At 43.2% G+C, this 15,462-nt stretch overlaps 1 protein-coding gene across 12 annotated transcripts in view; it reads right to left on the minus strand.

Annotated features, from left to right (window-relative positions):
- SFI1 (SFI1 centrin binding protein) overlaps positions 1–15,436 on the minus strand; it is a 62,167-nt gene extending 46,731 nt beyond the window's left edge. For 4 of the 12 annotated variants that reach the window (XR_010392079.1, XR_010392080.1, XM_064522240.1 and 1 more), the window contains exons 1-13: positions 13,797–13,868; positions 12,729–12,813; positions 10,483–10,677; positions 9,345–9,416; positions 6,999–7,109; positions 6,572–6,666; positions 4,959–5,076; positions 4,604–4,706; positions 3,132–3,288; positions 2,450–2,611; positions 1,936–2,006; positions 698–790; positions 139–236 (exon numbers count right to left, since the gene is read on the minus strand). Coding sequence is in view for 10 of the 12 variants with exons in the window: in XM_064522240.1 (XP_064378310.1) it covers positions 139–236; positions 698–790; positions 1,936–2,006; positions 2,450–2,611; positions 3,132–3,288; positions 4,604–4,706; positions 4,959–5,076; positions 6,572–6,666; positions 6,999–7,109; positions 9,345–9,416; positions 10,483–10,677; positions 12,729–12,748 (1,295 nt within the window). In the remaining 2 variants the exon portion in view is untranslated. Of the gene's footprint in view, positions 1–138; positions 237–697; positions 791–1,935; positions 2,007–2,449; positions 2,612–3,131; positions 3,289–4,603; positions 4,707–4,958; positions 5,077–6,571; positions 6,667–6,998; positions 7,110–9,344; positions 9,417–10,482; positions 10,678–12,728; positions 13,604–13,718; positions 13,869–15,248 lie in introns of those variants that run through there. The other 8 variants (XM_064522235.1, XM_064522236.1, XM_064522242.1 and 5 more) reach the window with 8 other exon arrangements.
- Positions 15,437–15,462: the final 26 nt, after the last annotated feature.

Here is a 15,462-nt window from a genome sequence, read left to right on the forward strand (position 1 = left end):
TCCATTCTTCAAAAAAAAGGTTAAGAGGAAATTGCATCAGGATGGTCAAGCTCTTGAAAACATTACCAGATTTTAAAGCAGAACCAAAGGCCTACAAGCCTCACATCTGTATTGAAATATGAATATTTCTCTGCATACCTGTAATGGGTATGAGCCACTGATGTTAAAGCCTGCTGCTGTTCTTCCTCCTTCTCTTCCAAACGTGACTTCCAACGGTTCCAGAAGTTCTGCAGCACCTGAAGAAAACAGCAAAGATAAAAACATAGATAGTAAGAGAGAAGAACGCAAAGAAGGAAATTACTAAATGTCCCACTGAAACTGCATTCAGGAGGCAACCCTTGCAGCATGTTGCCCTGCTTCATAAAACAAAGCAGTGTAAAAAAAAATCTAAGAGCTCAGTACTTTCCTATTTTCCCCATCCAGGATTAAAGCTAACTGCTCCTTGCAATGCAAAATGAACGGACACTTGCTATAAATTTTTCTGGCAAAAGAAAAAGTCACAATATACATAGGAAAACAGAAAATTGAACTAATGTGTCCAAGACTGACAGCTGATTTATGCAAGAGATTTTCTGTGGCTGCTAGCAATTAGGAACAAAGCCACTGATTTAACGAACTATTTTGTAGGTGAAGGTGTAAGCCAACAGGACAGCTCAAGAAAACCTCTGATGCAGAACAGTTGAAAAATCAAACTCACTGTGACTTGATGCTGACGGTACGCCAGATTTTTTCTCATTTGCTGAAGACGAGCATTCACGACATTCTGCCGAAGACTGTTAAACCCAAATTGCTGTAACAAGAGATGTACACAACTTTCATGCAATTCAAATCACTAAGTGCTGATCGGTTTAGATCTGGCTGCTCCTGAAAGACAGCTTAAATTTGGTGTACAAGACTCCATGCTAGTGCTCTTATGCAATAGCTAAGGTTTTTGATTCTGTCATTGACACAGCTATGCATCAGTTTCTCCTCACAAATTATTACTTTTCCAGCTAAACTAAAATTCCCTTCCACCTTCTCTGGGTGAGCCATCTGACTCTTCATTCAGCTATCAACACCACTACCTGACTCCTTGCCCAAACTATCTCTTCCTTTGATTGAAGATTCATATTTTGATCCTTATCAATTTAGAAAAGACCTACTTCCCCTCCAGGACAACTGTAGCTCTTTTGAACTACAATTCTGTAACGGTGGACTTGCACAACACCAAATATGCATCCTGCCTTGAAGTGCTCTTACAGTAACTAACATTTTCAAACTAAAATCCAGCAAAGTTTATTGCCATTCTTGTGATGATCAGTTACCGATTCACACCAAAAAAGCTGAAGGCCTTGTGACCACCTTTTAAACAGTCCTCAAGGATTTTTTTTTTTTTTTGGATAAAGACACTTAGTCTTAACTTGCTGCATATGCACAAGATATCTTTGAACTTTCATGTGCATACAGCATGTGTACATTACCAGAGAGGGAAGTACAAATAATTCCTGTAGCAAAACAGTGTAAAAGCAGACAGAAACATTTAGGGTAGCAAAACATAATATAGGTGAGGAAAACCAACAGGGTATATCAAGGGGAAAATGTTATTGCATGGTGAAAAGGTCAGGGAGCATGAGAGCCCGAAACTGTCAGGATTACTTTGCTACATAACCAGTTTCCTGATTGGAAGAATAACTATTTCAGAGTACCACAGTTTCCCCATCTGGATTCAAGCAGCCATCCATATGTTTCTCTGCATGAAGAATAGAAAGTCTGGCAGATTCCGCAGTAGTTGGAATCTGGAAACCTGATGTCTGATCTGAACTCATCCTGACAGGAATGGTGCATTCCTCGCTTAACAACCACACACCACTACTAGTATTAAAGGCACACTGCCAGTCATAACTATTCGAATTCTCTCCAGAGCCTCTTTCACCTGAAGTATAACAGTGCTCTTACCAACAGACGATGCCTGTGGTGTTTTTCGGCCAGCTCACACTGCCAAGCCTCTTCCACACACAGTACAACATCTGTCACTGAGTTAAAGTATCTTTTACAGGGAAATGCCCATCCTCATATATACACAACCTTCCCTCCCAGACAGGCACTAAATCAATGTCTCTGTTTGCTTCAATATTTGAATTTCCTGCACTGTTATCTGTAAGGAGATATTTTGATTATGTATCAATCAAAATATTACGTATAATTTTTATGTATTGCTGGTTTACCACAACACATTTCTAATTCACTATTAAGTGAGGAACTCCTCTCCAACTTTAAATTATCTCCGGCAGGTTCTTAGCTGTCAACAGGCTTACTGTAACTGCAACAGTTTTGTTAATTGTTAGGATAGCCTTACACACATGTTTGTCAACAATGCTACTGCATGACATTCCTGTTAATTAACCGTATCCTTCCCCTGAAGGAATACTTTTTACTTGTCTCCACTAGGTACTAAATACACAAAGGATACAATGCTTCCAGCGTGCAAAGACTCTCCATAAGACAATCTTTGCTGCTAGCTTTTCAATGCGCTTTTGGTGAGCATGCATTCTTCTCCTGCACTCCCATGACAGCTGCCAGTCTGAGAAACACTGCTGGACTACCCTGCCTTGGTGATGCTCCCGAGCCAGCTCTAGAAAACAAACATACAAATTACTCACGACTTATTCAATTTTGGGGTCATTTATATCAGATCATGGTCATGACATTCAAGCCACAGGTTCTCAAGTGACAGAAGCTCTAACACTGGGAAGAGATGATAAAAATTCACAGTAACACTCAGCTACGGACTATATTCTTCCTTTTGTTCAGGAAGGCAGTTTTAAAGCAGCAAAATACTGTATTGATTTAAATGGGGGAAATTAAGACACTATGTCACCTATCCAACATACACAAGCTTGCTTCCATTTTAACATAGTGCTATTACTAGCTTCCAGATACCCAAGGTGGATTCTTTGCCACTACCACAAATCAACAGGCTTCACACAAGTGTTTAAACTCAGCCCTGTGACTTCAAGGGACAAACAGAAAGAAAAGTTTTATTTTGTCCAATTACCAAGAAAAATCCACACATAGACTGACTGATAACAGTCATGAATACTTCCTTCTCACAGATACCTCAGAGACTGTCCTAACTCATCATTTTCACTCACCATTCTGACGTCTCTTCGCCCTTTGGAGGTTTAAGTATCCCAGCCATGCCTCCATACATGTCTTCAGTTGCCAGTGCTGACGGAGAGTTACTGCCCTAGTCTCCTTCTGCTTCTCATTCTGACTGTATAAATACAGCTCTCGCCACTGCAGCCAAGCCTGACAATTGGGAAGGAAGGAGAGTAAGGAAAAAGAAATGCACAAGACTGGGGAAGTAAAATAAAGCAGAGAAGACCACCACACAGGTAATGGGCAATTCCACATAAAATCTAAAGCTGGAAACCATGAGCACTGAAGCTCACCCCCCCCAAATACAATAATAATAATAATATCAATTCTTTAAGGCAATTCAGAGTTAACAATAAAATGCATTCCATTGGCCCTGACCCCCTTCCACCCCTCCCCTTTAGGATGCCAATTCTATATCCTGACATTCATTCTACATGTATTGCCTGCCCTCCCACTCTACTTTGCCCAAATGCCCAAAAGAACACCAGCACAGAAAAGGTAAGCAAACAAAGAATGTAAAAACCAAACTTTAAGATACTCTAGCACTTCCTTAAAACACCAGAATAGTACTTTTTGAACAATGGGCTGTCAGAGTATTTTCATATAAAAAAAATCATATCTTGAGATATGACAAGATTTTCCAGATCATGAGATTATCTTGTTGGTAGAATACTGACATCACAGAGGCAGTGCTGCCATCTTACAGTGAAGGCAGAACTAAATATCATCATCTTTTTTAATGAAGTGGATAAAAAGCAATAATACTCTCTAGCAAAGGGCTGATCAGATCCAGATAAAGAAATAAAACCACATAATTTTCACTTTCACTTAATCTAAAATGAACCATTTACTGCAGAAGCTGACAACCTCTCAAGAATATGAAATGCAAGGATTGCATTTTCTTTCCCCAAAAAGGCGTTGAACATGCTGACAGAAATTCATTAAGACACAGGAAGTACTGTCTTACAAAAAGGCAAGGTGCTGTCAATCAGCTGATCGGTACTATCTTGCCTCTTAACAAAACAGTAGATTGGATTTCTGTGGACTTCAGGACCCTGGGAGAGCTGGATGCGGCTACCTTTCACGCCCTGCCCAAAACGCCACAGCACCAAATTTGCAGACCTGTTGATTTCTTTCGCCTCTTCTTTACTTGTGCTTACTTCTTTAGTGAATAGAACTCTGACACTTTCATTATTATCAAGCACTGTATAAAACAATAATTCCTCTGGCAAGTCTGCTTCTTAGCAAATATAACACATGGATCCAGTCTGTTTTGTCTAGATTCCTTGTAAATATTTTTTTCTTGTAAAAACATTCTATTTAGATCTGCCTCCATCATAAACACTGTAATTTGCAAAGAAAATGAGCATAAGGCCCATTTTTCATTTAATCTGAGATGTACTGACAATACCTGGGTGCAACTTAAATGCTTGGAATGTTAACGGCTGGAGCTCTTAGGACTTACTCGGAACTGCAGGCTCTGGGCCCAGTGCTGCAGAGCCAAAACATTCATTTTACGTCCAGAATGGTTCTGGTAGCGTCGCCTTCTCCACACTGCCCATGATATGCTGCCAAGACAACGTTACAGACATGTTCAAAAGCAGTTTCCATAGTTTGATGCAGAAAATCATCTTCCTCTCACTGGAAAAGGTATGTACCACTTAATCTTTTAAATTCACAGTCTACAGGCAAACTAGGAGAATTCAGACAAAAAAAAAAAAGTGCAATAAAGAGTCAGTGCAGGAAAAGATCACAGAATACAGGTAAAAGCCATGGTGTTACAGTCAATGCCTCTCTGCCTGTTTCAAATCTGTTCTTACCGCAAACAGCTTCTTTCCCTGAATGCCAGTGCCACAGACTGCATTCCACGTTTTGTCCTTCGAACATCAACGTAAATCAGCCAGCGTTGCCATGTCCAGAGCACTCTCTGTTTATTTGCTGTGCATAACAAACGACAGCATTTTAAGGGCATGCAAGAATCTGTCCTTGGTAATGAGCCTGTAACACCACTTCTTACCCTCCTGCCGTCCCCTCAGCCCACAGTGACACCTCGTGGGAAACCCTGAAGTCACAGCCGCTACCGTCCACCCCGGCTGAGGGTGTCACGCTAACAGGAATCTCACACGCTGACAACAGCACGCAGCTTGCTCAGAGCAGCGTGAAGTATCAGATTCAGGTATTGGTACCATGCTTTCTTTTTTAATTAAAATTTGTCTTTAATGCTTAGAAGGTATATATATAGTACCACAACATTCAGCATAACAACCTTATTGAATAAGATTTACAAGATTTTCTTTGGTTCTTGTAAAAGAGTTCATCACTAGCTCTTCAAGAGTTACCCTCTCTCCACGACAAACACATAAACCACCCAGAAACATAAGTTTATTTAGCAAGCCAGTCACAGCTAAAAACAGAGCAGGACCCCCAAATTCCAGCCTATCACTTAATGCGGTACACAGCACTGTCTCCTCACAACAGTCTGGCTCGTCAGAACTGACATCACTGAAGCAAAGTTATTAGAAAGAAATCATTCAAAAACATGATTGATTTTATGTTATTTCAACATTTATACTTAAGAAAATATACATTTTTTGAAGGGTTCTTTGTGACCTCGTTTTAATCTACCCTAAAACAGGTCACTTTTTTTTTTTTTTTTTTTTTTTTAACTAAGTAACTCTGTAATTCTTCTGGTCTCACTCACTAAGAAAGGGAATCTAGCTAGTGTATCAGCTTGTTTCAAAAGGTGCCAGTCTATATTATATTCCAAGGCTACCTTGATGTGCAAAAGATACCAGTTAACTTACTTTGCAGATTAGCAGGGAACAAAATGGTAATTTCACCTCTAAAAAGAAAAGAGTCTCTTCCCCCTCAGGGAAATAGATATTCTCTGAAACTGAAGGAAGTTGCAACCAATACAGGCAACTTCATCAGTAGGGCAAATCCACTGCAGAACAAAGAACCTACATCACAACACTGGGGGCACTTCTAAACCTTAGGCTTACTTTCAATTGCAAGCACATGCTGGAAGGAGTAAGCAATACAGATAAAATACGTGCAATTAAGTTCACAACACAGGAAATCAATATTTAATTTCTATAGCCACAGTAGATACAGAACTCCAATAACATATTCTATTCCAAATATCTATTTGGACACACAAAAAAACCCACGCAATTCAAAGCAGATGGAGTGGCCCTTAAGCTTATTCATTGGCTTCCCTAATGACATAGCTATGTGGTACAGTGCAGGAACCCCCCCGACAGTTTTAGGCAAACAACCATCTGTACCTAAGAGCATTACAATTCCATAGGATGGGGGAGATAAATGCGCGAACACACGCAAGGGAGGGAAATTCTGTGCAAGTATCTCCCTTGGAAACTCCCATCTCAATGCGTCCCCAAATAAAGGTAGTTTCTGTCCCTTCTACACTTACCATGGGACTCTGCAACATAATCCTTATTCCTCTTTTCTTGTTGCTGGCATACATAGGCTCTCCAAGCCTTGAATATCAGGCTGTAGAGGAAATACCTGAAAAAATTAAAAAAGTCATTCAATGAAATCATTACCAATGCCTGTAAGTAGGAATTCCTTCAAGTTCCTTCAAGGTCAGTCACACTCTGGAGATACGTCAGATAAGAAATTTTGACTTTATCCTAGGACGAGAGAAGAGTAATCTATGTTGCATGAATAATGTAGAAAAAGAGGGGAAGAAAAAATAAGAAAATAAGCAATGAAGACATTGCTCTTAGCCCATAGTTACTACTGGTGTCACTTGTTTACTAGTATTCACAACTTCAGAACCTAGGGAAGACTTTTCACACTGCTATATACACACAACAATAGGAAGTCATTTCACAAACCTATAATGGCAATCAGCTCTGAGGATTAGTTTCTTCTCTCTGCAAACAGTCCACCACTCCTCCTCCCACTCTCCAGAAGTTTTTTGAAGAATCTGCTGGTCGTAGTTGCATCTAGGCAGTTTGGGCATGGAAAAGATTTGGACATGGGAAACTTTGTAAAGGTTTCCAAGTTGACAGTAAATCAGTTTTAATGAAGATTACATCATCTCTTTTCCAGTCTTGTCTGATTGGCCTAACTATCTAATTGCGCGAAATACACAACCCTTCTGTGACACTTTTCTGCAAGACTCTAACAAGTACGACGAGAGGCAATCAGTTTAATGCCTGTAAACACTTCACATAAAATCAAGGAAAGAAAGACAGATGTTGTAAGTGACTTGCCAAGTATCAGAGAGCCAACTAACTTCGGATCTATGAACAACATACCTTTTCTGCTCAGTTCTGTGTTTTAACCACCAAACATCTAGCCCTACCAACAAATAATATGTATATTTTCATTGCTAATATTATTCTTTGTTATCTTAACATAAAATATTTTTCTTTTAAATATAGGTATTAACTACTTTGGATTTTATAATGTTTTGATACTTCCACTGCATTCTTAGAAACAGCACGCTGATCTTAACTCATCTCAAATTTAAAATCTTCCCGAAGAACACCTAAATAGGCTTAAGAACTCCTTCAAGTTGCCCATTTTCTGTGCTAAAAATGAAGCTGTTCATCTGTTCCATTTACCCTCCTTCCACAAGCTAAACCAGGCACAAATGGATTTACAAGTCACATATGGCCTTCAAATCCTTTAACCCAACTAGAGCAGCCTCTGCTTTTATACCCAAATTTAACTATCACACCTGACCAGGTAAGAAGTGATGCTACATTTCAACCAAATTGCGAACAATTGAAGATTAAGATAGAGAAGGGTCTGAATGAGGGAATTAGGATTTTGATCACATATGTCAAAAGGATAAGACTTCCTCTAGCCAGAAACAACAGCCATCATCTATTATCCCAACCACTTTTTTAAAATTTTTTTTTTAATTTTAAGTTTTCCATGTGGTCAAGATGACCTGGCCAACACTTTAAGAACCTGGAAGTCTCATCTCTGGAGTATGAATACTTTCCAAAACTTTCTTATCCATTTGTATTTTTGATGGAGAAAAGGAAAATGGGAAGACTCATAAAAACACACAAGTTAGCAACAAAAAGCACACAACAAGCCCAAACTCACAACCTTTGCTCACACCATCACCACTAAGCCTAATGAAGTTGCTCATATCTGTAATAACAGGATTAGGTCCAGAATACCTAGATGTCCCTTATTACAAACACATAAAAATTCTCTCACAAATTGCAATTCATAGCTACCTACCCCAAGCCAAGTTGCTAAGTCATTCCAAGCACTCAAGCAAGAAAAAAAAGAAAAAAGACAAAAGAAACAAGAGCTATAGGTTAATCTTTTGGACTTAGTGCATTAATAGAACATTTCAAATAAAAGATATGGAGAACTGGAGACTCTCTTAAATCTAAAAATGCAATTATTTTTTGCTGATGTCCCTGGCTGAACTTCAGAAAAAAATGTAAAACTTATTTCCACCCATCCTCCTAAAAAAGGAAAAAGTCCTGAATTTACACAGTGCCAAAGTAATGCAAATTCAGTATATGGGATAGCAAGAATACTACAGTTCACAGGACAACTTCCGTTTACCAACTGAGGTAGTCATCGTCAGAATACATTTGATACTGTAGAATGAAATGGGATAACTAAGGGCCTGATCTTACTCTCACTGTAACAAACACAAGTCTTTCCACTGGGAACTGCTTCAGTTCCCAAGGGTGTGGCAAAATAAGAATGAGCATGCAAATTAAAGCAAAACAAGAAAAGAGTATCAAAATGTTGATTTTCAGTAGCTGACAGAACACTAACAACAGAAATGAAATGCCTGACACAGGTATCTCAAAGTCACATAGATGCAAAGCATACATAGATATAAATTAAGAACACTGCAAACAGTAAAGTGAACTGAATTTCAAGACTTACATGCTTTTCGGACTATTTATAACTTTTAAAAATTGTTAAATTTAATGGAAGTATTGCAACCATACCCTCAATTTATATGCAAGTACAGCTCAGCTTCACAAAGACAACCACTCTGAACTTAGTAAGTAAAACTTTACCATGTTTATTAAAAACAAACGAAAAGCAGAAGCAAGAGGGGTATTCAAAGGAAACCTTCAAATGATCTCAAAAGACATCCAAATATTTTCTTGGCAACCAGCATTCTCTTAGCCCAATGGTACAGCACTAAACCACATCAAAAAGAAACTGATCTCTGGAACTTCATCTACCTGACTTCAGAAGGGAGAACTTGTCCAAATGTCTTTTTTGCCCACAGATAGAAGAATTTTCTTGCTAGGTATCTGGAATATAAACAAAGGTTAATTGTCTTTGTACTCTTCCTCTGTTTATTTTCAGACCCCAGTCTTAAAAATAAAGACTTTCATGCTAGCTCCAAAATAATACTACCGGTCTGGTTTTATAAAGACCAATGCACGTACATAACGTTTACAGTTTGAAAATAGTCCCTCTAACAGGGCTATTCACCAAGTACAAATAGAGACCAGCACATCACTACAGGACTGATTTGGTAACTGCTTGTTTCGGAAACCAAGACAGCCGAGACGTCTTTCATGCAACCACTTACACTCCCTGATACTAAATAGCAGGCTGCTGATTAACTGGGGTGCCTTTATGTGATTTAGAAGAGAGGACATGAGTGTTTCTCTCAGATCAACTAGCCGAGTCAGACTTACAATTCTGGAAGAGCTGAGCCAATCTAGTGTTTAGCCCTGAAACAGGGAGGTCTTCCTTCTTCCTTCCTCCCCCACATCAGTTCTGTTTTTAGGAAGCTTCTCCAGGATCCAATTCAGCTCAGTAATTGTGGTTATGACACTATCACTGTTTCCCCCCTGCTTTTTTTAAATGGGTTAGAAAGCTAAAATGGCTCACAGAGGGCCCCAACAGGCACCAAGCCAGCACAAGGTAATTCATGAAAGCACACAGACACAAACGGGGCCTCCCTCTTTCAGCATACCTGAGCAGCTAGATCAGCTCGATTTGTCTAACAAAATTATAGGTCTTAAATCTCTTAACAGTTACAGTCCGATCTTTGTCATGATTCCTTCAACAAATGAAGTAAAGAAACACAACAGCAGGGAAAGACTAAAACATTATACTTGACAGTCCCCAGGAAAGTATATTTTTAAATAGGCATTTTTAAACTTTACATTAGAAAACCAAAAATCTAGGAAATCTGATTGTGCTAACACGTCCTCAAGTTATCACAAGACATTTTCAGAATTTTCTGACATACCTGTGAATAAAACATTTGCCTTAGCCCTCATTTATACCACTAAAACATCAGGATTCTTCAGGAGAACTATCCCCCTGCCCCATTCAGTGAAAATTATGTTTTGTAGTTATCACCTGATTCGTAGTTCTTTTAACCTTCTTCCTTTATTGCAGGTATACCCAACTAGACATAGATTGTGATAACCCCTGTTCTGAAATCGATGTCCAGCAGGTTGTGGAGCAACAGACTGACAAGCAACAGATAGACCAGTCACATGCATTTTAGGTCTATGAAGTTGTTGGGTTGCATGCATCTTCAGAGATTTTAAACTTAAAAGGAAAGGAAAAAAAAAAAAGAAACACTGCATGTAAGACCATGTTAACTGTAAAGAAGTGGCATCATTTCTATAAATTAATCTATAACAAAGCTATACAATCACATAGAGAAACTGACAGCTATGCGATGTTAAAACATATTTAACATCTCTTTTTTCAAACATTATTCACTAACTTTATCTCTGGAATTTTAAGGTCATTTCCCCATGAACAGCAGTAAGAGAGATTTCAGAGCAATCATGTCATAGACAGTTCCTTTCTCCTCTAAAGTTGAAATGAAAAATAACTAAAGTGCATTTGTGCTTCCCTTCCCATGTATTCATATACAGTAAAAATTAAGGCCTTTACAAAAAAGAATAAGACTTAAACATGTTTTTCTGTCTTTTTTTTATCCTTGAACGTATCAAGCTGTTTTGTCTATTGCTAAAAAAACTCTTGAGGGCTACAGAATTGAAGTGAGGATTCTCAATGATCACTTTAATAGGAAAGCCACTTATACATACAGTCCATTTACAAGGAGATCTTTGCTAGTCTTCCTCATATTTGAACAAAGTATGTTTCTTCTTTAAGAAAAAATCTGCTAAAAATCCCTCCCTGTTTTCACACAGCTACCATTAAAAAAGCAAAATTAAGTAGATTCTTTCATTATGCAGTTTATTTTAAAGCCTAGTTCTAATTTGAAAAATAACTTTAAAATGTGTTTACAAATTCTAAGTATTCTGCCTCAACAATTTTCTGAAAACAAACCTGATAAAAAAAAATCTAACCAGATAAAAATCTCTTGAACCAGTTGTATTGAAGCTTCTTTCTCAAAACAAATACTGCCACCACCCTGAAAATTTGCACATTAGAACTACAAACACATTCTTTAACTCCTTAGCACTCAACAGAACAGATGGCCTGAAATCTCATCCCAATAATCACCTGAGGTGAGCTAGGAAAAACATATGGCTGTAGCCAGGAAAAATCTTGGTCCCACAGTTACTGGAATAATCCACACTAATAGGTTTCAGGAGTTCAGCTGAGCACTCATTCAAGTATTGACAATAAATTAGGGAAAAAAATCCAATAGCTTATTAGTTAAAATCTCGTAGCAGAAAAAAAACCCAGTATTTTTGGCTTGTTCCAGCAAGCTGCAAGAAGCTAAAGCAAAGCTAATGAAAGAAAACAAGACCTATATTTTGCCAGAGAGATAAATTCTTGTTCCCCTATAAAACATGATTTGAATATTTTCTGAAAGAGAAGGGCCCCATCTGGCAGACAAAAGAATTCTGTGCATGTCAAGATGCGCAGCTGAGGCAACTGCATGCACTTTTGAAGAAAAGAGTTTCAGGCACTTTTTAAATTATGCTAAATAGTTTCCAGTATACTTCTTGTGCAGTTCTTGTACAGTTCTATTAGACCCACTTCCCTTCAAAACTTCCTACTCTATTCCAAAGGTAAACTTAGTCTGATCATACACAGTTACAACATCACGCAAAATAGTAAAAATCAAGCACAGGTGGAACATGTAGAAGTTTATATTAAAAGTCTAAGGCATGTGAATATACAACGATTTTTCAATATACATAATTTATAATAACTATTCCTAAATATTAAGAACTGTATGTGATAGATCTTATACATATGTAGTGATGACAGCCCATGCCCTTGAGAATTTATGTGAAGTAGCCAAGAACAATAAGGGTTGAAGAAGGATCATTTCACCATCTTAAATTTAGGAAACAAAAACATGTGAAGGATAAGAGAATTGCTTAATACCACAGAGGAAATTTGTGGCTGGGAAAGTGATTGTATCCAAATATCTTATAACCCAGTCTAACACCTTGAGCTCTTTTGTATTTTAGTGTTACGATAACATAAACCCAGAAAAAGCTGTGGGTTTTTTTCTTCCAAAAGGTACATTTTCTGACTAAGAACGTTCCATAGAAATCAATTAAAAAAAAAACCCTTAATTTGTTTCTGTCCCATGGAATGCATAAGTCGTCAAAATGAAAATAATACAGCTGAGTCCTTTAACAAGGCAGCATCTTATTACTGCTTACCTGCTCTTGGACTTCTCCATTTCACCTACAGTTCCAAGTCTGTAGTAAATAAATGCACTCTCTGCACAGGAATGTTGTATGTGATCTTTGGACAAAGCATAAGTTACTTCTTGTTATTTATGATGAATTCATCAAGTGAATCTATGCTAAAGTAACTGTGTATCTTAAAAATGACCCAATCTGCACACAAAGAGTGTAATGGCTGTCTGGATGTTCAGTGTGAATAACGTCCTTCCGCATGCTCGCAGCCTTGCTGACTTGAATGATACTATACTGACATAATCTATCAGTAACGAACAGTCATAACTATTCGAATGTTAAGACAACATCAGTGCCTAGTTAAATAAAGCTGGGACTGGAAAAGTGCTCTAAATGGGAAAGGAGAGCCTAAGCTACGTACCCTTATTCAAAAAAACGGGTTAATAAGGTGTGGGAAAACTGGTACCTAATCAAACTGATTCCTGCACTTCCTTTTGTTGTTGTTGTTTAAACCCACTGGCCTCTCCCTCCACAAGCACATCAGAATGAATAAAACGAAGCTGCGAACACCACCCAGGGCCAGCAGAGCCTCCCGCCTGCCAGGGGCCTCCCTGGAGGCCAGCACCACTGCGAAGACACCGGGGCTCATCCCCGGCCACCCCTGGGGCTGCGAGCCCCCAAGGGGCGACTCCCACAGGCGGGTGAGACCGAGCGGGGCACAGAGGCCGCAGCCCAGCCCTGCCGAAGGGGAACCTCGGCGCCGGCAAGAGCACACAACGAATCGCGGCTGCAGCCGGATGAAGCCCCCGGGGCAGCGGCGAGCACAGCCTACGTGTTCGCTCGCGCTTGTGGACCGGCCCAGGCCGCTGCTCCCAGCCCCGCAGGTGGCGGCTGACGGGCTGCGGGTGACGCAGCACCTCGGGACCCCCCGGGAAGGACCTGCACCCCCCTGCTCGCTCCCCGCCCGGGGCGCCCCAACGGCCGGGCCCGGCCGCGCGTCTCCCTCCGCACCCCCGTGTCCCCTCTCGGCTCCCCTCCGGCCACCGCCGCCGCCGCGGCCCGCGGGGCAGCGCGACGCCGCCGCCTCACCACAGAGCGCGCGCGGCGGGGCCGCCAGACGCCTCAGAGCGGCGCGCGCCGCCACGCCCCGCCCCCGCGCAGCGAGAGCGGGCGGAGCCCCGCCCCCTTCCCCGCCCTCCCCTCCCCTCGCGGCGCCGCAGCGGCCCCCAGCGGGCGGGAGGGGCGGCAGCACTCCGGGCCGCGCCGCGCCGCGCCGCGCCGCGCCGCGCCGGGCCCCCTGCCCCGCTTTGCCGCTTCTCCGCTTTCCGGCTTCTCCGCGCGCGTGAACGGCCGGTAGCTGCTGCCGCAGGACACAGCGGCGGCTGCCCCTTGGGAAGCGGCACGGCAGCGTCTCAGCTTACCAAAGGGGCTTTTATGAAAGCCGCACTAAAACGAAACTCCCCCCAAAGCCAGCGGCTGCAGCGCGCCCCGAGGGCTGCCGGGCGCCAAGCGCGGCTCACCCCGGCTGCTGCCTTCACTGTGCTTCGAAAACCGTACCCGTCACGATACACTTGTTAGCGGTTATAACCTCATTCATAATCCAGCATAGTTTGTCCGTTAAGGAAAGACTGAAAAATGTTTGGTTTTGTTTCATTCCACAAGTAGCCACCAATATAATTTTTGATATTGACATTTCACTTAATTAAAAAATAGGAAAACAACAGCACTGTTCAGCAATCCTGCGTGAACTTCCTTGCTGCTTCCCAGAGCTGTCAGAGGAGCTCGGAGAAGCAGGGCCTTAACCGCGGTTCTGTGCGGACACGGGGCGCCGGGGACAGCCCTGCGCAGCGGCGCCGTGGCGGGACGAAGCCGGCGCCCCGCACCGCCGAGGGGCCCCTCGCGCTGCCGCTGAAGGCGCAGCTTCTGCCCCCGCGAGCAGCCGGACGAGTCGGAAGCCTCCGAACAAGCCACGCCGTCCGCTCTGCTCCCGCGGCCCTGCCGGAAGGGCGAACGTCACTGAGGGGAGAAGGAAGACTGATACAGGGCACTAAAAAACCCTCGTGGGCTGCTGGGGCAGGGTGCGCAGGGCACAGGTTTGGGGGTTTGTACACTTGATCTTCTCAAATGGTGACCGGCCCGCGCCGGACCTGTGCAGGAAAGGGCCAAGCACGGCCGCGGGCAGCACGCTCGCCTCTGCCACACTCGCCCCTCAGCTTCGCGCCCGCTCGCTCAGAAAACGACGTTTAACCAACGCCGCCAGCGTCTCGCCGGGGGAAGTCCGCGCGCCGCCCCGCAGCAACGGGGAGGCCGAGCCGCCCGCCGCCGGGCGGGCCCTGCCGGCGACCAGCGGGCGGCTGCGGGCCCCGAGGCCCCCGCGCGGCCGCGGCCCCCCGCCGCCGGGGCCCGGCCGGTCCCCCCGGCCGCCCGCCCCGGGCACATGGCGCCCCCGCGTCCCGCCGCCCCGCTCCGCCGCCGCCTCCCCCGCGGGGCTGCCCGCGGCGCCCGCCTGCGGGCCCCCGCGCTGCCCGCGCCTTCCCTCACCGCCGCCGCCGCGCTGCCAGGCCGGGACGGCGGCTCGGCACCGGCCGCCCCCGGGGCGCCCCGCCAGGCCGGCGGCGAGGCTGCGCCCGCCGCCGCCAGCCGCCCTTTCCAGTCAGGCGCGGCGCGGGGAGCCCCGGCGCGCGCGCCCGCCGCCGCGCCTGCGCGCGGGCCATTAAAGGGGTGCGGGGCGGGCGGCGGAAGGCCCCGGTTACGG

Source organism: Dromaius novaehollandiae, chromosome 17, assembly GCF_036370855.1.
Source record: "Dromaius novaehollandiae isolate bDroNov1 chromosome 17, bDroNov1.hap1, whole genome shotgun sequence".
In the NCBI taxonomy this organism is placed as follows: Eukaryota; Metazoa; Chordata; class Aves; order Casuariiformes; family Dromaiidae; genus Dromaius; species Dromaius novaehollandiae.